Source organism: Periplaneta americana, chromosome 4 (assembly GCF_040183065.1).
Source record: "Periplaneta americana isolate PAMFEO1 chromosome 4, P.americana_PAMFEO1_priV1, whole genome shotgun sequence".
NCBI classification, from domain to species: Eukaryota; Metazoa; Arthropoda; class Insecta; order Blattodea; family Blattidae; genus Periplaneta; species Periplaneta americana.
Genome location: NC_091120.1, coordinates 43,207,235 through 43,228,138, shown reverse-complemented (window position 1 = coordinate 43,228,138; position 20,904 = coordinate 43,207,235). Strand labels below are relative to the sequence as shown.

The 20,904-nt window shown below is 34.6% G+C and overlaps 1 protein-coding gene and 2 long non-coding RNA genes across 10 annotated transcripts in view; 2 read left to right on the top strand and 1 right to left on the bottom strand.

The window, feature by feature from the left end:
• LOC138697776 (pericentriolar material 1 protein-like) overlaps nt 1-8,070 on the top strand; it is a 98,278-nt gene extending 90,208 nt beyond the window's left edge. For all 8 annotated transcript variants that reach the window (XM_069823268.1, XM_069823270.1, XM_069823272.1 and 5 more), the window contains 3 exons: nt 3,635-3,703; nt 5,584-5,743; nt 7,530-8,070. In XM_069823268.1, coding sequence (XP_069679369.1) covers nt 3,635-3,703; nt 5,584-5,743; nt 7,530-7,546 — 246 coding nt within the window. In that variant the 3' untranslated portion in view covers nt 7,547-8,070. The remainder of the gene's footprint in view (nt 1-3,634; nt 3,704-5,583; nt 5,744-7,529) is intronic.
• A 4,416-nt stretch (nt 8,071-12,486) lies between these two features.
• Nucleotides 12,487-20,904, top strand: part of LOC138697775 (uncharacterized) — an 89,911-nt gene continuing 81,493 nt past the window's right edge. Inside the window, exon 1 of the long non-coding RNA XR_011331607.1 lies at nt 12,487-12,664. This is a non-coding gene — a long non-coding RNA (uncharacterized lncRNA). The remainder of the gene's footprint in view (nt 12,665-20,904) is intronic.
• Nucleotides 18,014-19,349, bottom strand: LOC138697774 (uncharacterized). The gene is made up of 2 exons (XR_011331606.1): nt 18,583-19,349; nt 18,014-18,441 (listed from the first exon to the last, which is right to left on the bottom strand). It is a non-coding gene; the product is annotated as an uncharacterized lncRNA (long non-coding RNA).

Genomic DNA, 20,904 nt, shown 5'->3' with positions numbered 1-20,904 from the left:
TTACTCAGTGCTTTAAGCAGTGTAAGTTTTTTATGCTCGACCATGCCGAAATGTAGTAATTATACACCTGGTAGCAGTCCTTTAATGCATGTCATTAAAGTTCAGGTTTTCGATTATTCTCGGATATGCAATCGGAAGATAAGAGAAACGTCACGGAGGCTGGAAATCCAATACTGTCACAGAAGGTTATGTTCTGTTACTATAATAATTAGCGTTAATCTATACTAATAATAAATCTGTAGCCGAAATTTTTCTGGTAATTTTCGATTTTCCAAAAATAATTGGTCCTAACATATATAATTAACCACCCTGAAACCGAAAATCGCTTTTTTGAAATTTTTGTTTGTATGTCTGTCTGTCTGTCTGTATGTTTGTTACCTTTTCACGTGATAATGGCTGAACTGATTTTGGAATATCAATTAAGTTCGTTGTAACTTAGATTTTAGGCTATATGGCATTCAAAATACATTATTTAAAAGGGGAGTTATAAGGGGGCCTGAATTAAATAAATCGAAATATCTCGCTTATTATTGATTTTTGTGAAAAATGTTACATAACAAAAGTTTCTTTAAAAATGATTTCTGATAAGTTTTATTATTTCAAAAATTTTGATAGGACTGATATTTAATGAGATGTTTTAAAATTAAAATAACTGCCATCTAAGGCGGTGTATTCAAATAAAAAACAAATAACTTCGTCTATAAGGGGCCTTGGACACAACAATCGAAAGCTATGAAACATAGCCTACAGACAATGTTTCTGTGTTTGTATGAAGTAATATCGGAAGCTAAATTAACCAATTTGTATAATTAATTATTATTTCATCATTGGAAAGTGTAGTTTCTCTGGATGGACATAATGCTATAATGTTATTACAGTAACTTGTGAGTGAATTGAGGACAGGTAAGATTAAAATAGCTTCTTATGCACAGAAAACTTGATAGGTTATCCTGTATATTCATTTCCTGTATTTCTTAAAATAATGTTTATGAACATATTCATTTTTATCTCGGAGAATTAACGAACAACGAGAGTGTATTGATTTAGTATGCAGTAATAGTATGTTAGCTTAGCAATCCATTATTTTATAATTCAAATTTTAACTATGCTCAATTGAATCGTGTTAAAATACATAAAATATATATGCAATAAATGCAATGCAAAAAAATTGGGTAATGAGCCAAGCAGATTATGTTGCGCTGTTGTAAAAGCTGTTCCTCCTGAGATTCAAGAGCTCCCACAACAAATTAAAAACTTTCTAATTCGAGTACATCCGTTATCAACACACTTTTTACATAATATAATATAAACATAATAATAAATCTGTAGCCAAAATTTTTCTGTTAATTTTCGCTTTTCCAAAAATAATTGGTAATAACAATTAAGAAACATGTTAAAGGAATTGTCATTGCACCAAATGAGTGGTCTCTGGATCAAAATGATCGCATTTTAATATTTTAAATACAATTTAAATTAAGTAACATATTAAACGATTTATCCTTCTATTAAACACGAATGTTCCCTGGATCAAATGTCCTATTTTAATTATGTAATTACTTTATATTTATTTCTAACGGGTGCAGCGGAGCACACGGATACGGCTAGTTGTAAATAATATTCAAATAAATTCAATTTGTCATCTCGTTTTTCAATTCTAAATCAATTTCCAGGTTATACATTCTCTGCATTACATCAAGGTCAATGGCATTATTGTTCCTCGGAAAAAATCAATACTTTCGCGTCTGCGCACATCTCACAATTCACGAGCTATGAACAAGGTCACTTCCGATCTTCTGTCAGATACAAATAAAGTGAATACTTCTGAATAATTTCAAGTTAGAAATATGGTCGAGCGTAAAAAGTCGTATGAAACTTGCCTATAATGGTAATTAAGATGCTCGTATGAAAATTATGAAACTCGCTTGCGCTCGTTTCATAAACAAACATACTTGCGTCTTAATTACTATCATTATAGGCTCGTTGCATAATGTACTATTATTTTACAATTCTGATATGCATGATAAAGATAAGTACGCATTACATATCTTGTACATATGTTCATTCTTCAAAGAACTTTATGACAAATTTCTAACATAAATATCATAACTAAGTAAAGTAAAAAAAAAAAACCATACATTTTCTACATAAAAAGTGTGAGATTGTTGCTTGCTTTTTGACATTATTGGAATAATAATCCTAGGTGCATTTCCTCATCAGAAATTATCAATAATCGTAATTATGGTGTAATACAGCTACACAGTATAGTAAGACTCATATGAGGAATTATGAAATAAAGAGAATTGTATGTTTGAGTGTGTTCCATTATTGAGAAAATTTTAACCTTTCGCATGTTTAGATGTTCTGATCTGCTACCAAGAAGCTGTAAATGTGCCAGGAAATTTTAAACTCTCTATTAATAAGAGACATATCTTAAGGAAATTTTAACTATGTGTGTGTGTGTATCCATTGCCTATTTCACTTGAGTGATTCAGGTTCCACATATTGTGGATAGATGGCAGGACTGCAACCCGTTACATGTGAAAACACCTTAAAGGTACGGTCACACATCACCACTTTTGCTGCGCAACTTTTGTACTGCAGCTGCAAAAGTTGCATGTCGTGTTCACACGTAAACCAAAAGTAGCGCGCTGCATGCTACTTTTCGTGCTGCGCAACCAGAGTGCAGCAAAAGTTGCAACTGGAGGTTGTGAGTCTGTTCACACGCAAGGCGCTACTTTTGCAGCCGCAGTCATGCTGCAGGTTTCCATCTCCGTGTTGACTTCTCAATATACATTTTGTGGTTATGTTCGCATTATTAAGAAACTCATGCGAAAGCTTACTTATCTATTATTTGCTTTTCTGTCCTAACTAGTATTCAGAAATTGGCATTATTTTTACTACAAAGCTTTTAAAAACGCCTATATACTTAAATGATAACCAACAGCATATTCACGTAATCAATGTTGGCAACCCTCCTGTTTGAAACTATGCTACAGAAAATTAAAAAAGTGAATTATATCGTCAGCAGATATGCTCAGGCTGTGTTGTGCATTTAATAACTGTTACAAATAATTTATTTTCATCACATCTAACATTAAAATACAGCCAAACAATACAAGTATCATTGGCACATTTAGGTGGCAACACTGGTCGCAACCGCAGCAAAAGTGTCAACAAAACCGATATCAAAAATGCTGCGGCTGCAACTCTGAGAACCCTGTTCACACATCGCTACTTTTAAGCTGCGCACAGCATGGAAAAGTAGCGAGCAGCAGGTTCAGCAGCCACTACTTTTCGGGTTGCACTGTTGTTCACACGTCGCAGTATGAGAGTTGCGCAATTTTTTGTACTGCATCGCTGCAAAAGTAGCGATGTGTGACCGTACCTTAAGGAACAGACGTTCAGAAAATGTTTTTCCAAATATGATGGACCCATTAATGCAGACACTTGACTCTAGTTTCATAAAAGAAAAATTCCTAAACAGTATAAAATTCCTTAATAAAATTAGAGCAAGCCTTGTGTAAACATTATATTTATCCTGATTGCGACTAACTGCAAGAATGTGATATTGAATTCTATAAAAATTAGGAGTAAACTTCCATGGCTTTCATTTTTCTTCCATTTTCTTTTCCAGAATGAAATTTTACAAGTAGATGACATGATTCCAGTTCATGAAGAGAGCGGAGATTTCAATAAGACTGAGGTGAGCTTATTATATATAATCAGGAGTGACTTTACAATAAGTAGTGCGCAAATGCAGAACCACAGATTAAAGTGGGGCAGCATTTACTCTCTCTCTTCTAAAATTGAATTTATTGCATTCCTAAGATATTAATCAACATACACAGCCTTGAGATGTGGAACAAGTAAAAAATTATGTGTGTGTGTGTGTCCTCAGTGCTTTTGAAACTTATAAAACGAAACATGTATAGTGTTACCTTAACATGGCACTAATCAGCCTAATTTATATCATGAGACCCTCACCTTGGTTCATTTAATTTAAAAGTAGGACTAAGGTTAAATTCTTAAGGCCTGCTCCCACTTAGCGGAAAACTGAATCGAAACGAAAAGTCTGCTGCTGCTCACATCTAGTGAAATCGAATCGAACCAAACTGAACAGAAGCATGTGGGAGTTCAAAATGATCGCATAATAGCTTTGGCACAGTTAAGAGGAGAGGTGGAAAGAGAAGAAATAAATATATAAAACAAGAAAAGGATATACTGGTTTCATGATATTTTTAACTAGAGACACACACGGAGAATTTTCCAATCTGTTTGATTATCTACTAAGAGATGAAACAAAATTTAATATTTATTTTCCTATGAGTATTGCAAGCAATTATTCTAATTGGTTGAACAACATTTAAGCAAAAACTTTACTGATTTCATGCACCTGTATTTCCAATAATGAGACTGGTTGTTTGTCTAAGGTAAGTAAATGTAATACTAAACACATATTTTACAAAATAAATACAACATTATACAAATTACTCTCCACTGACATTAGGTTCGGCATTCATGACGTAAACTATCTTAAGACTCATTTTGCCAATTTAGAGATTCCATTTCACACTCTGTGACCACATCCAGTACCAATTTTTTTTTTTTTTTTTTTTTTTTTTTTTTTTTTTTTTTGTAGTTTGGAGGAAATCTTGTAACTGTTTCACCCATATTCAGGAAAAAATGTGTTATGACATCCTTTTTAATTTCTGGCATAGCTAGACGGTTTGTCTTTTCCAAGTATTCCCTGAGGACTGCAGCAACTGAACCAGAAGGAGCGGAAGTTTCTGTTCTTTTTCGCTTTTTTGGATTTATTGTCTTGGATGCAGATGGGATTGATAACTTTTCAGTACTTGAAATAATTTCTGATGGAGATGTAGTTTGAATACCAGTAACTGGAGGAGATGAAACTGATAGAGCAGCAGGTGTGGAGTACAGTATTCTTTTAGATATGAATTTTGATTTCGGGAAGGGAGTGTCAAATTGCTTGTCTGTAACAAAGTTGGATGATTCACCAGATTCAGCAATATAATCGTCTAGCTGAAGATTGGATAACTGGGAGTCACATGGTGCAAGGAAAGGTTTCAAGAAACTTAGTTCAGTTTGGAATTTCCAAGATTCCTTGGGGATGCCTCCCATACTCCCACTGTGCTCCCTTTTCAACGTAGCTTTCCATTTTTTCTTGCACTCCAAAGCTTAAATTAAATACTTAAAATCACTTTCAAATAATATTAACATTTAAACATGATAAAAACCTATAGCCTATAAAAGTAGAAATCATTTTGTTTAAGATTTCTTGTTACTGGCGATAGCTTGAAAACATATCATTCAGTTGTCAACTGGCGCATTCAACCATTGTGAAAATAGTAAATGAAACATGCACTGTGCTATGGGAAGTATTGCAACCTCTGACAATGCCTAAATCAACAACTGAGAAATGGGAATCTGTTGAAAAGTGCTGTCAGCAACAGTGGCAATTTCCTAACTGCATAGGGACCAGCAGGACGAAACGGTGGAGTGACATTAAATCATATCATATTATGTAAAGGTACTCACTCTAGTCTATACTTTTTTCGCTATTAGATGGAAGACTGGGAAGTGGAGCAGGACAGAGAGCAAGGTTTGGACCGAGTCCCTATTCGACTGTCTACTGAACAGCAGAGACCAGCAGCAGCCTGTAGTGGCAGCAACAGTCCAGAGCGAGAGAACCATAACTTGGTACAACATCCGGCAAATCAGCCAGGTACAGAAATTGATTGTCCTGAATATATACAGCACGAGCTATTACGAGAATTTATTCAACAAAAACAGTCCACCACAATTAAATGCAACTTACATTATGTGGACTAGTAACTCAGACAGTTTTAATGGTTTGCTATGATGGTGGTATAAAAAATTTTAAGAAGAAACAATAATATGTAGGAAAATACAAATTGTAGGATTTGAAGCAACACAAAATACAAGCCCAGTGCTGTCTAGCCATTGCCTTAATATCCAATTTACACTCCAAGCTGCAATAATATACTGTCTCTTTATTGTGCATACATGTTTTCTTATGTATATTGTATATTTCGCAACCTCTATTATGTACGAATATATTGCTGACTAGCCGTACCCGTGCGCTCCGCTGCACCTGTTACAAATAAATATAAAATAATTACATAATTAAAATAGGACGTTTGATCCACGGAACATCCGTGTTTGATAGAAGGATAAATCGTTTAATATGTTACTTAATTTAAATTGTATTTAAATAATTATAATGCGGTCATTTTGGTCCAGAGAGCAATCATTTGGTGCAATGACAATTCCTTTAACATATTTCTTAATTGTTATTACATGCAACCATAGTTTAATGAAGATTGACATATAATTTAGTTTTAATGTATATACTTTATATTACTTGCTATATGTTTCAGAAGTTACTGTAATAACATTGTAGAATTATGTCCATCTAGAGAAACTACAATTTCCAATGGTGAAATAATAATTAAACAATTAATTAGCTTCCGATATTACTTCATACAAACACAGAAACATTCTCTGTAGGCTATGTTTAATAGCTTTCGATTGTTGTTGTCCAAGGCCCCTTATAGACGAAGTCACTTGTTTTTATTTCAGTACAGCGCCTTAGATGGCGTTGTTATTGTAATTTTAAAACTCATTTATCTCATTAAATATCAGTCCTATCAAAATTTTGTATAGAATAAAACTTATCGGAAATTATTTTTAAAGAAACTTTTGTTATGTAACATTTTTCATGAAAATTAATAATAAGGGAGATATTTCGATTTATTTAATTCAAGCCCCCTTGTAACTCCCCTTTTAAATAAAGTATTTTGAATGCCATATAGCCTAAAATCTAAGTTACAACGAACTTAATTTATATTCCAATTTTCATATAAATCGGTTAAGCCATTATCGCGTGAAAAGGTAACAAACATCCAGACAGACAGACATACATACAAACAAAAATTTCAAAAAAGCGATTTTCGGTTTCAGGGTGGTTAATTATACATGTTAACACCAATTATTTTTGGAAAATCGAAAATTACCAGAAAAATTTTGGATACAGATTCATTATTAGTATAAATGGCTTTGAAGTAAAGGAATTATTAAGAATCATGCATAGCCTTACTCAGTGGATTCACATGTTCCAACTCTGTTTCTGTTTTATAGGAACTCTAACTAAAAGTTGTCAATTCTGCCCAGGGGCGTATTTTGCGGGCTACCGGCGGTAGCCCAAGGAAATTACAAAAGAAAAAGTTTATAATATAACATAATGTAATAATTTTGTATTATTAGTTTTACCATAGTAATTAAAATTAAAGTAATTGTTAGATATATTTTGTGTAATAATAGGGCCAGCGGTAACCCAAACCCTTTAACCAGTATACGCCACTGATTCTGCCGAAGTTCCTTTTGCCTGCAACATAGTTGACATTTACATAAAGAAGTTAAGAGTATAATTATGCGTTTGATATTTTGGCACTTCATTAATGTCGTTTAATTTTCTTTGTCTTTTTCAGATGCTCCAAGTCCATGATGCTTATGAAAATGTTGTTGGCTCTAGTGCGTTTTTTTCTGTTTGGAAGTGCAGTATTTCAGAGTGCGTCAGCTAGTACAATCCCCCTATAGGACTTCCAAATGAGATAAAAAAAAAAGGACAACATAGTTTCAACCGAAATGCTCCTTTCCTATTGTTTGATAAACAAATACGTACTAGAGGCAAAATATAATTGCAAATAAAACAACATATTGAATGAACGTCATCTCTGGAAAGTAATACTGAGGTATAAAAATGTATTCTTGTTTCACACTTAACATAGAAACAATTATCATTGCTAGATATATTCACCTTTCATTAAATATGTCTTGCTTTTAAATACCATGGAAGAAATCTCAATACGTGAAATATGTGACATTTATTATTTAAAATGTTATCAGAATAGATATATAATATTTAAATCAATCTCATTTAGAAATATTGTTTGGGTATATACTGAAATACATACTGGATTACTATTATCTCATAAGATTTCTTGACAATAAAAGATTGATTATTTGCTATGTCACTGTATGTTTGTAAACTTATCAATTTTACTTCAAAATTTATAATTCCCTTCCAGCAATCAAGTACAATTTATATTCCTTCCAAGGGAATTGGGTTCCTTGTTCTGTTCTTTTAAATGGCGATGGCTGCATCATGCTGGCCACATGGCTAGGGAGTCTCACTAGTGTAGGTTCATAATGCAGTAAGGACGACAAAATAGGTCATTAGGCTCATTCCTTGATGGTGTGGTGACGATAATAATGTAATAGTCTGCTTTATGGCCTTCATATAATATGTTGGCCTGTACCAGAACATCTATAGAATGTACCTTCTCATTCAATTACCTCTCACCAATTGCATCCATCTCTTCTAATAGTACATTATGCAACGAGCCTATAATGATAGTAAATAAGACGCAAGTATGGATATTTATGAAACGAGCGCAAGCGAGTTTCATAATATTCATACGAGCGTCTTAATTACTATTATAGGCAAGTTTCATACGACTTTTTATGCTCGACCATATTTCTAACTTGAAATTATTCAGATGTATACATTTTATTTGTATCTGACAAGATCGGAAGTGACCTTGTTCTAGGTCGTGAATTGTGAGATGTGCGCAGACGCGAAAGTATTGATTTTTTCCGAGGAACAATGTCATTGACCTTGATGTAATCCCATTAAACTTGATATAACCTTGATTATTGAATTCGACATTGAAAAACGAGATGACAAGTTGAATTTATTTGAATATTATTTACAATTAACGCTAATTATTATAGTAACAGAACATAACCTTCTGCGACAGTATTGGATTTCCAGCCTCCGTGACTTTTCGCTAATTCTCTTTCGATTGCATATCCGAGAATAATCGATACTTGCGGTTTTATAACGGTACAAAGCTGACTTGTCATTGGCTGAACACCTGTAAGCTGAGTTGTCATTGGCTGAACACCTGTACTTTAATGAGGTGTACTTTAATGACATGCATTAAAGGACTGCTACCAGGTGTATAATTACTACATTTCGGCATGGTCGAGCATAAAATATATTAGAAGTTCTGAGGCTGAATATGCAGATATTTTGTTAAATTAAATATATTGGACAGTCTAACCTAATGAAGGAAACAATGCCAACTGAAATTATATGACAATAATCCATGGTGCAACAGCCTATGAATGGCAAGGTAGACTGCTGGCCTCACGTCCACGTGCCTTAAGAGGTGAACGGTCTCCAACCAGTATGGGAGTAAAGTGAGTTCAGCACAGTGATGCTCCCAAATTCATCACAATGCTGGGTAGGCAACAAGTCAAAATTTCATGAGAAAATTTCTTTCACCATGACCAGTAACCTATGGCTAGGTCTGGTTCACGTATAAGAAGAAACTGCCTACTGAAGGCTGCGCTGGAAAGAATGGTGGATGGGCAAGAAGTTCGGGCAAAAGATAGAGCACATGATAGACAGCATTAAGATATACAGATCATATGCGGAGACAAAGAGGAAGGCAGAAAAGAGAGAAGATTGGAGAATGCTGGATTTGCAATGAAGAACCTGCCCTTGGCAAGAAATGAATGAATGACAACTCAAACCAGCACTCATTCTGTAATGCTAGTCCAAAGCATGACACCTTTATATTATGCAGCTATGGCATGAGGCTATCATTATAATGCCTTTGCCAAATGAATCTTCCAAAACCATCAGGTCAAAACCACTTTTGGAAGTCACACGAGGTTATACTACAGAGTAAATGTTAAATAAAGTACAAAATATCTTTCAATGCAAACAATAAAACAGTAACTACAGCTTCCAAATATTACAAAATCTGCATTTCAGTAGCCTTTTTGTCAGGTTGAAACACGTTCCTAATAAGGCTCGTCATCAGGTAAGGCTATATATATCAAATATAAACGTCCTGTCTTCGATTTTCTATATAATACTGGACTTGTATTGGCAGATAGAGTAGGGAATTTCTCACAAATATTAAATGTGAACACAATTCACAGTTCATAGTAGATACTGGGTTAGTTAAATTGAAATTTACAAGTACTCATCTGCATTTAATCTAGCATAAGATGGGAGTGACTTAGCTAGCAAGAAGTAGAAAAGTTATTCTCGTATTGAGTGAGCAATTTATTTCCTGGCCAAAAAGCAGCAACTTAGCTATCAGCAGGCATAGACTCTCATATCGCTCATCAAGGCAGTGCAGTATTGGTGATTCAACAAACCACAAACTATTAATGTAAAATACAGAGCATTCGCTTACATGATGTAGATCAACCAATTGGAGCACGACCAGCATGAAGGCCAATCAGCACGCAGTAAACTGTCTCCTGCACTGGTAATTCAGTTCACTCTCTGTAGGAGTGGCTATGTTGACGTTAGATTGTGTGTTATTCTTCCGATTGTGTTAGTGAAGTGTTTAGATTAGTTTGCTCTCATAGCACCAAAGAAATTTACATTTGAGCTAGTGTACCCCCAAAATACATTGTTGTTTACTTTCGTGCCCTCAAACTGCAGTGCAATTACTGTATATAAAAAATAACAAAAGACAGCATTTGATGTTGTGTGCAAAAAAAATTATTAGTATTATTATTATTATTATTATTATTATTATTATTATACTGTATATACAGTAGTTATTAATGAAATAATAATATAGTGAAGAATTACGTAAAATGTTACTGAAGCAAGAAAAAAGAAGAGTTGATATTGTAAAAGAAAATATGTAAATTGCAATAATTATTAACGAGTGTAATAAAATAAATATCAGTATTTTTACATACATTGCCAGTGGGATGTGTACCCCTTGAGACAACCCCGCATATCCCTGGGGATATGCATTAGAGCAAAGGAATTTCAAGGTAGAGACTTATTTGAAAAAGAGTGAGTGCGGAAAGGTGAAAAGACAATTTACAAGAAAGTTTCTTAATTTTACCATTCCATATAGCAACAGCAGCAAAAGACCACTCCTAAATCTAAATACTTCACTAACACAATCAGAAGAGTAACACGCAATCTAATGTCAACACAGATTCCTACAGAGAGACTGAACTGGATTGCCGAGTGTGCGGGAGACAGCCTTTGTGCCAGTCATGTGCCATCCGGTCGACCTACATTATGTAAACGAATACTCTGTATTATTAAATATACAGTAAGCAGTTAAAATGTAATTTACTTACCAAAATGAAGAAATGACGTATCACTCATTGAAGTTTCCTTTGAGAAATGGAGGCGATATTTTCCCAGGTGCTCTTTTTCAGTTGTTCCATTTTATGTGTATTATTTTTATACACTTCATCTTTTGATGTTACCCAGAGATAATCATGGGGGAAGTGTTAGGTTAGAGGATGAAAGGCCCACACATTCCTATTGATAATTCTATAATCGAATATTATATGAAGTTTATCTATAGAATAGTCACTATATGTTATCACAGAATTCTGCTGGAAAAAATCAAAAGTACACATGATCTCCGTTTGGAGCGAGAATAGTTTCAGAATCTCCTTTCTTAATTTGGGTGACTAATTAGGTTTTCATTGATTAAAGTTCTCGTTAACACTTTGTTAAAACCATAAAATTTACTTAGTCTTACGTTAAAAAGTGTTAAAATTGTTAAAAAAGGTATATACCTTCGACAGACGGCCCGTTTCGACGCTATGTCACGTCATCCTCAGTGTCTCTTGAACCACTGGTGATCTTGACTCTACGATGTGCATTTGTCGGTGGTAGGGATGGGGGTGTGTTGTTCCTATGGTGGGGGCTGGCTGTTTGTGTGTTATGATGTATTATGACGTCGAATAATGTGTGTGTATTGAACTGCAATTGTGTGTTAAGTATATATTGTGGGTATGCTATTGTATTCTTATATATTTCGTAAGAATACAATAGCATACCCACAATATATACTTAACACACAATTGCAGTTCAATACACACACATTATTCGACGTCATAATACATCATAACACACAAACAGCCAGCCCCCACCATAGGAACAACACACCCCCACCCCTACCATCGACAAATGCACATCGTAGAGTCAAGATCACCAGTGGTTCAAGAGACACTGAGGATGACGTGACATAGCATCGAAACGGGCCGTCTGTCCAAGGTATATACCTTTTTTAACAATTTTAACACTTTTTAACGTAAGACTAAGTAAATTTTATGGAATTATGTTTTAGCTACTTACGTATATTTAATATTTTACATTAATACCAGTAGCGTGTAATTTGACAAATCATCAATACTGCGCTGTCTCTGTAACCAGTGTTTCAGACCACACCTGCTGATAGCTGAAGTTGCAGAAAATAAATTGTTCGCCCAATACTAGTAGAATTGAACATTTTATGCTATTTCTCAAGCCAGTTTTTTTTGTTTTATAGTTTGTATTATTAGCTAGGTTATCATATGTCACTTTTCTTTTACAGTATTACCCTGTGTGCACATTTTCTAGAACAGTTTTGACCTGGAGTTATGAAAGATTCTTTCGTGAGATAACAAGAATAAACCAAAAAATTGGAAAGAAAGGGATGAACGAAACTATGGCAGTTGAGGAAGGAAACCATCTCCATGAAATGACTATGTGGGATGGAAATTTAAGTATCAAAAGGTATTTGTTACAGACCTATACATGATAGAAGCATACACATGAATTTTGCATATTTATTTATACACAGTATCATTTTCCATCCAAAAGAGTGTGTTCACTGCAGATGTCTATCTTTATTTACATTAATTCAGATTTTTTTTTTTTTTTTTTCTCGACGAATTTTCACTTGCATAGATCAACATATTCATGATTTCAGCTGTGAATTTTTTTAATTATACTACTACATCACTTCTTGCATTGTTCCATATTTATTTTAAGGGGACATTATACTGAAATTTCCAAGTTCCATATTTTTAAGGGTTCACAATAGTAAAATCAATAACTACCATATTTATGAAGTGAGATTCACCAAATTTTGATCACCAGTATATCTGGTTAATAATGACAAATCTAGAAAATTTCATCTGCCTATGATAAGTGGTTTGCATTTTATTAAAATATTGAATTGCTTTATATAAGAAGTTCCTGGCACCACAATTTACATTATTCTTAACTGATATTCACTTATATGGATCCTTATATACTTACTTACAAATGGCTTTTAAGGAACCCACAGGTTCATTGCCGTCCTCACATAAGCTCGCCATCGGTCCCTATCCTGTACAAGATTAATCCACTCTCTATCATCATATCCCACCTCCCTCAAATCCATTTTAATATTATCCTCCCATTGGATCCTTATATACTTGGGATGAAAACGTACTATAGGGTTTTGTTTTAAGATTAATCAGTAAATTACTAGAATTTTGTTATTATAAAACAATAAAAAATAAAAATATGAATAATCATAAAAAATTCCTAGTAATGTTTGTAGCACAAGGGACTTCTTATGTAAAGCAATACAATATTTTATTACGATATTAATAAAATGCAAACTTAGAGGGATAAAATTTTGTACTTGTTATTATTAACCAGATATACCAGTGATAAATGTTTTATGAATTTAGCTTTAAAACATGGAAGTTAGTAATTTCAGTATAGAGGTGCTTAGGAAAATATTTGGGGCTAAGAGAACTGCACTTATTGTATTCTTCACCTAACATAATTAGAATCATTATATCCAGACGTTTGAGATAGGCAGGGCATGTACCACATACGAGTGAATCTAGAAATACATATAGTGTGTTAGTGGGAAAAGACCTTTGAGAAGGCCAAGGCCTGAGAGGATATTAAAATAGATTTGAGGGAGGTAGGATGTGATGGTAGGTATTGCTCAGGATAGAGACCAATGGTGGGCTTATGTGAGGACGGCAGTGAACCTCCAGGTTTCTTAAAAACCATTTGTAAGTAAGTCCCCTTAATAGAGTTATAAAAATGGGTCAACTGAACATATAGTGAGTCCAGTCAATCTTCCCAACAATGAGGTTTTAATGCATTATTTCAATTTTTTTACATTAACAGTATTTCCTTTTGTCCTATTCTGCTAATTACTTGATCCGTTAACATTTTAATAGAAAAGAAAATACCAAAAGAATAAACTGAGTATTATAAAATTATTTTTATCAGTACCAACTTCTTGGTCATAAAATAACAAGTGTTCAATCAATAATCGTTTCCTCTGTTTCATTTGGTTGTCAGTTGAGGAATATACATATCTTATAAACATTTACAGTCAGATTTATGTCAGAAAAGAAAACTGGAAGAGTTGGATAGTTACGAATAGACTATTCTTATACCAGGGTCACTTTGAGACTTGCACACTCTGTATTCCAAGCTCATTTCACATGTATGCAAGATTTCATGACAATAATAATAGTAATATGCGTTACAAGAGCGGTATGTTGAAGTTTTCATGTTCGAGGAAAAGTTTGAAAAAGCGAAACGTAGTTGAGCCTTTTTAATTTCTGAGAATTGAAAGAAAACATACCGCTCGTGTATCGTACATTATTTTGTGCGAAGATCGTTTATTACATACCTGAAAGAGGAATTTCTAGTTAGTTGCAATGAAATCTCCATCTTGGTTTCTGTTCAATGACGACAAATTTGCAAAACAAAAATATCTGTCTTCAACATTGTTGCTTTAAAATGTTTTCTGTGTTTACTATACTCCAGCAGGCCGTGATATACGTCTGACTTTTTTTTCCCCCCAGTCTATGGAATCTTGTTGATTTTTTCACGGCTTCCATAATGTTACTTGCATCACGAATGCAGTAACTTTAGTGGAGTTGTAGAGTTTACTTAATTTTTGCAAATATTTAAAAACAATAATTAACAGTGCAATTTAGGTGAAATTGCAGTGGTAAGTTTCCAATTTACAATTATTACTATATTGAACGTCTCTAAAAAAATGTTAAAAGCCTAAAGCAGTAAAATCAATATGTCACTTAAGCGGTAAGAAGAGGGAAATTGTTATGTGTGTTAGGTTGGGAATACTGAATGTGGAATTTTAGACTTTCTGCGGATTGGTTTTGTGCGGAAACCAAGCAAATACACACGATCTCGCACAAAATTAACTTCAGTGGTGCATGGATAACCCAGAAGCCAGATAATCCGCACACAGATAATCGAGAGTTTGCTGAACCTCTATAATTAACACACTTATTTTTTTTATCCTCTTGTATATATATTGATCTTGACTGAATTACTTCTGTTCTTACTTATTCAAATGTTTATTTGAAAAGCGGCTCAATCAGAACCACGCAAGTGCTGGTGGACAAAGACGATCTTCTGGTGACATCAAGATTCCAATTGACAAATCTGGGCGACTCATTGTTTTAGGACAAAACCGAACATGGAGGACTTGCCTTCTGAAATGACTTCTACCCTATTCAGAAAATAGTCTGAAGAACAATTACTGCAGCATATTGTCCCTAACTCTGTAATGATTCGACAATGAATATACTGTATTCATTCTGTTATAAAGATTAAGACACTTGGCACAAACACAAGCAAGTAGATGATGCGCTGAAGTTGCAGTTCTTTTAGCTGTCATAGACATTGCCTCCAACACACCATGGGAGATGAATTGCATAGTATCACATGGTGATTAATGGAGCGATGAAATGTTGGTAGGGAAAACAGGAATAGCCCATGAAAACCTAACACAAAGTACCATCTTTGGCCATCAAAATTCTAATTGAACCCACCAGAACTCGAACCTGGGTTACCAACATGAAAAGCCAATGTTTTAGCTATAATGGCTAACAGTGTGTCTTGATTAAAATAAGTAATTCTCAATACAATAAGTACGAAATTGATTGAATCACCAGAAGGCATGACCACAATGTTATGAGACTCTGTCTTACCTTACCACTGCTATTATAACCCTATTGAACTTATTTCATCGAGGGTAAAGCAGTATGTGGCCGATAACAAAACATTAAAAATTGCACACTGAAAATCTTGTGCAGCCTAATGCAATTAAGTGTTCCAATATCGGTATGGAGAAATTGTGGAACAACTACAAGAAAGAAGATTTCCAGAAAGAACTCTTAAGAGACATGATCCAACTATTCACCGTTCATTTCAACGAATCAGAATCAGAAGAGAAGTCTGGTGATAAAAGTGACATCGACATCAATTAAACTGTAGGCTTGTTCTTCCATATTGCCCATGCCATAATTTTCAGTTACTATTGTGCTTCAAATATATGTAGGCCTACTTTCTCTTCATATTAGAATAGTATATGAGTGCATGCAAATTCGGCTATTTCGTTAAACATACCTATTCTCTGTGCAGAAGGCAGACTGTTGCTTGCATAGATAGCTACAACTCAATATAATTTATAAGAGGGAGAGAAAACTTTACGTCTTAACGAGTACGAAGATATTGAAGTTTCGTCATATGTACTAGTATTTCAGTCATTTTGACTTGACTTACTCGCTGTTGTGTTCTTTCCAAACACCATGTTCATAGTTCCTTACGAATTCTTGGATATTCGGAATTGGAGTACAGCTTAACCCTTAAATTCGCAAAGTATCCTATATGATTCAACGGGTTAATAGGCTATAGGCTATAATTTTAATAGAACAATAGAAAAAATTGGTAGGAAAATTAAAATTTCACAATACTATAATATTGTACAACATATAAAATAGGGACATTGCGATAGTTGTTTTCTTTACAGTCCAACACAGTTTAATAAACTACTGTAAGAAATGAAGTTTTGCCAATTTAAGGGTTAACAAAATAAGATGGAAGGTAATCTTAGAATCTTAGCCAAACTGGTTAATTAATATTGTAATATTATAAAGGCAATTTAGCAGTGAGAAGTAATGGATAACTAATACAGGCCACACTGAAATACACAGGAATGTAATAAATTTTATTCATGTAGGCCTACTAACCACCTCTTCAGATTTTGCAGCAGCCTTTATAGTAACCGGCTTGGTTAAGACTGCCATTCCCGATCAATATGCAATGAAAATGAAAAGGGATAAATGTTGGAAAGGTTAATTTGCCTATACCTGTTTTTTTTTTAAGATTGGACACGACACTAGCGTTGCGATCGGAAAAACAACTGAATGTCACATAGCATGGTAGGCCTGTTGCTATGAGCGTATTCCGAATCTCAGCGCTGAGCAATCTGATGGCATCACGGTGTTCCGAATTTCACCGATGGCATGACTGATGCTCCACCAGTGCCATCACCTTGCAGAGGTGGTGGCAGTCTCCATCAGTGAATCTGATTGGTTCTTGATAGAGTGGGAATTAGCAGACAAATGACATCGTACACTGTTGTGTCATGGCGGTGTGTTCTGCTTTAGTTCTGCTGTATTATTTGTAATGAGCACAACGTAAAAACAATATGTTAATGGCTTATGAGCAAACATGTCAACGGACCAGTTATTACTACCGATTCAAGAAATAAATTGTTTATGCTCTCTTTTCTTTGAACGAGATGGCAGTACGGAAATTTCGCAAAATTTTGCTAGCATAGCACAGACAACTTATACAGTCGCCATGACAGCCATCGATCCTTCCAGCAGTTTTGTTCCTATTTCGCTGCAGCGTGACGTCATTGTTGTCCACCGGTCCGGTGAGATTCGGAATACGCTGCATGGTAACAACGGTTGAGTTGCCAAAGTTACAGTGCCCATATGGTGAGTGCTCAGTAGCTCTCTACGCGACATTTGATGTGCACACAATGTTAACATTGATACGTTTCGTCTTTCATTCTCTGTCGATTTTTGCATTTTTTTTTTGCGTCAATTGTCAATTAATGTTTTAACGTCAGCCATCTAACGTCAATTGCTAGCTTCAATCAGCTGACAGTGTGGTAGTCCACAATGGCAACATAACACTGTAGCTCCAAGCTTGGCCACTTAACTGTCAAGTCCCATGTCTAAGAAAAAAAGCAGGTATAGTATGCCTACTCAGGTTCACTTCGCAAAATATCACTGCACGATATTTTTTATTCTAGTATAAAAGTGTTTTTATTTTAAATGTTAGTAAATACACTGAAATACAAGGTCACATTCATAGATTGCGAATACAAGGTCCTTACTAAGTATTACAGATCACAGGTATAATAGTGGTAAAGATCACAGCCATGTGTTTGCTTCAGCAAGGTCTCCAAATCCGAATGACATCCCTCGATGGATTGTAGGCTGCAGTCACCATCCTTTTCACTCATTGATTCTCGTACTAGAGAAGAAATAAAAGTTCTTAGAACAAGTAGCTCAAAAATGTTTCAATACTTATCATTTGAAACTGTTAATTCCTTGTTGGCTATTTAATGCTCTTTTACACGTAGTGACCCATGATGCACCGTGGATAGTGGGCATCATAGTTCCGAGATGTTGGAAGCACCTTTACTGGAGTAAGGCCACAATATTCTGAAAAGCAACACCGTTGTGTAAAAGTATATTTCGTCCAGTCTGAACTATTTTTCCTCTTTAATTTCTCCAATCCTGCCTGCTATAAAAAAAAAACATTACTTATAAGTTTAGTGCACAGTATAAAATTACTGTAATTACCTTCTGTTCTTTGTTTCTTTAGTCCATCTGGTGAATTATCTTCCGCATTAATACGTTTCCGTCTGCCCAATGTTATGCCTATAGATAGAACATTACCGTTAACATTTTGTGAATTTGTGAAAGTGCGGGATTCAATACTCGTACAGTTCACTGGATTTATTTCATGTCTCATGCTATATTCTGCGTCATGTTCGGTTGTGTCCATTGCGTCATTATCTGTTTCTGGCATGATGGGCAAATAACCGTAGTACCCATTCGAGGATGTATGATGTGACTGATATTTTCCATTACAATCAGCACGCATTTCTACGGTTTCTCCTTTAGCTATATGAGAATGCAATCCGTTATATTGCACACCGGCAAATTCTTGGCATTTTGTACCATTCGAATACGCACTGCTATTACAATTCACTGTTGTCATTTTTATACACTATGTTGATCGATATTTTAAAAAGAACGAAAAAATAATAGATTCGAAACTTTCTCCTTAAATAAACTAATTCAATACATTACCGTTGTTCCCACTATTCGCGCACAATACGCAACGAACCGATTTCCTAGTTTCAATTCCTGTGGCATAATTTACGTACACTTTGAGGTTAAAAAGGACAAAGTGGGAAACGACTCACATCGAACGGTAAATACTTTTAAAAGAAAATTACACTATAGTAAACTAAACCTCATCGTGTATGTTTCTATACTTCAATATTATAAAATAATATTATTAAACTACGGCAATATATTTCTAAACACAATGTCTAATTCCGACTCACCCATTAAGCCGCTCATGTAATTTTCCACTGTAAATATCGAATCTAGTGCATTCGTGATTATCGATACGTTAAAAAAGAAGTTGAATATACAAGCTTCGCCAATAGTAACATGTTACACTTACCTTCGTTTACTTCCTCCCCTATTTATTCCCTCTATATTCTTAAGTTTGTTCGATTATGATACTGTAAGCGCGAACATAAGTTACGTACATTGTGGATTGACATGTTTATAAGACAGTTCTATGTCCGTGTTAATTTTAAATGCTGTAATAAATTAACCTATTCTCGGGAGAAACAAGCGCACCGAAAATTGAGGTGATTGTGGGATTGTCTTTTTGGTCCAGGGAAAATACTTATTTAACCTAAGCGCACGGGAAGTTCAATTGCTTGTATTGTATTTTTGGTTCAGGGAAAATTTGTTTTTTTTTTTTTTTTTTTTAAGAAAATACTATCGTGGCTCACTGAAGTATAACATCTTATATAGATCTAAATATTGAACTTTATCTAATTCGATGGAATGTACCAAGTCCATCTTAATACTGGTAATCTTGGTATTAAGATGTACTTGACTGTAGGCTACTGCATATCCTATATCATATCAAATGCCTTTCTTCTAGCCTTCTTGCTGCCAGTGGCGTAACTACATTTTATGAGCACTCCCGCAAGGAACACGCAAGAATCAGGACACGTCCTAATTTTTACGTTTCGGTCCTCTGTTTGCGAACAAATTTTTAATTTTGCAAAAAGACCTCTTTTTTGTAGGTACCCTGAACGTAGCACTATTAATCATCAAAATATGTATGTACGGTATTCTGTATTGACGCCTTTGCAGTTTGTAATGGCTCCATAACAATTTCAGTTCATTTCGATATAGTCCTATGACATTGGTGAGGGGAAATGGAAGAGCCCTGAAAAAACCCCTTATGCCCACTTTGTCCACTACAAATTCTTTCATGATCCAGACTGGATCAAACCCAAGTTGCCGTGATGGAAGGCAGAGAGGCTAACCACTCGTCCATGGGCGAACCTACTGTTGACAGTAGAATCTGTGAAAGATTTGTTGCTTATACAATACAATTTGATGGAATACTTCAATCAAGAATTTTATAAATATCTGTTAGAGAAATCTAAACTCTTGCAAGAAATATCATCCTCAGGGAAGTGTCAAGAAACTTGGCACCTTTTTGGTTTTTAATATTCTTCTTCTTTTTCTTCTTCCCTTCAAGTATTAGGCCATATGACCTGTTACGATTTCACAGTTGAATTTTCAATCCAGCGCTTCATTGGATGACCGAGAGATCTCTTCCCGTTTGGACGATAGTGGAGCATGACTTTTGGAATTCTATCTCTACACATGCGATGCAGATGATTTATCCAGTTGTTCTGATAATGTTTTACATGATTAATTACTGGTTCTAGTTGTAATTCTTTCATTACATCTTCATTGCTTTTGTGAGCCCATTTTGTATATCCCGCTTTTTAAAATTCTTAAAGTGTTCAAAGTGCTTAAATTAATTGCACTGAATTGAATTTAAGGGAGGGGACACTA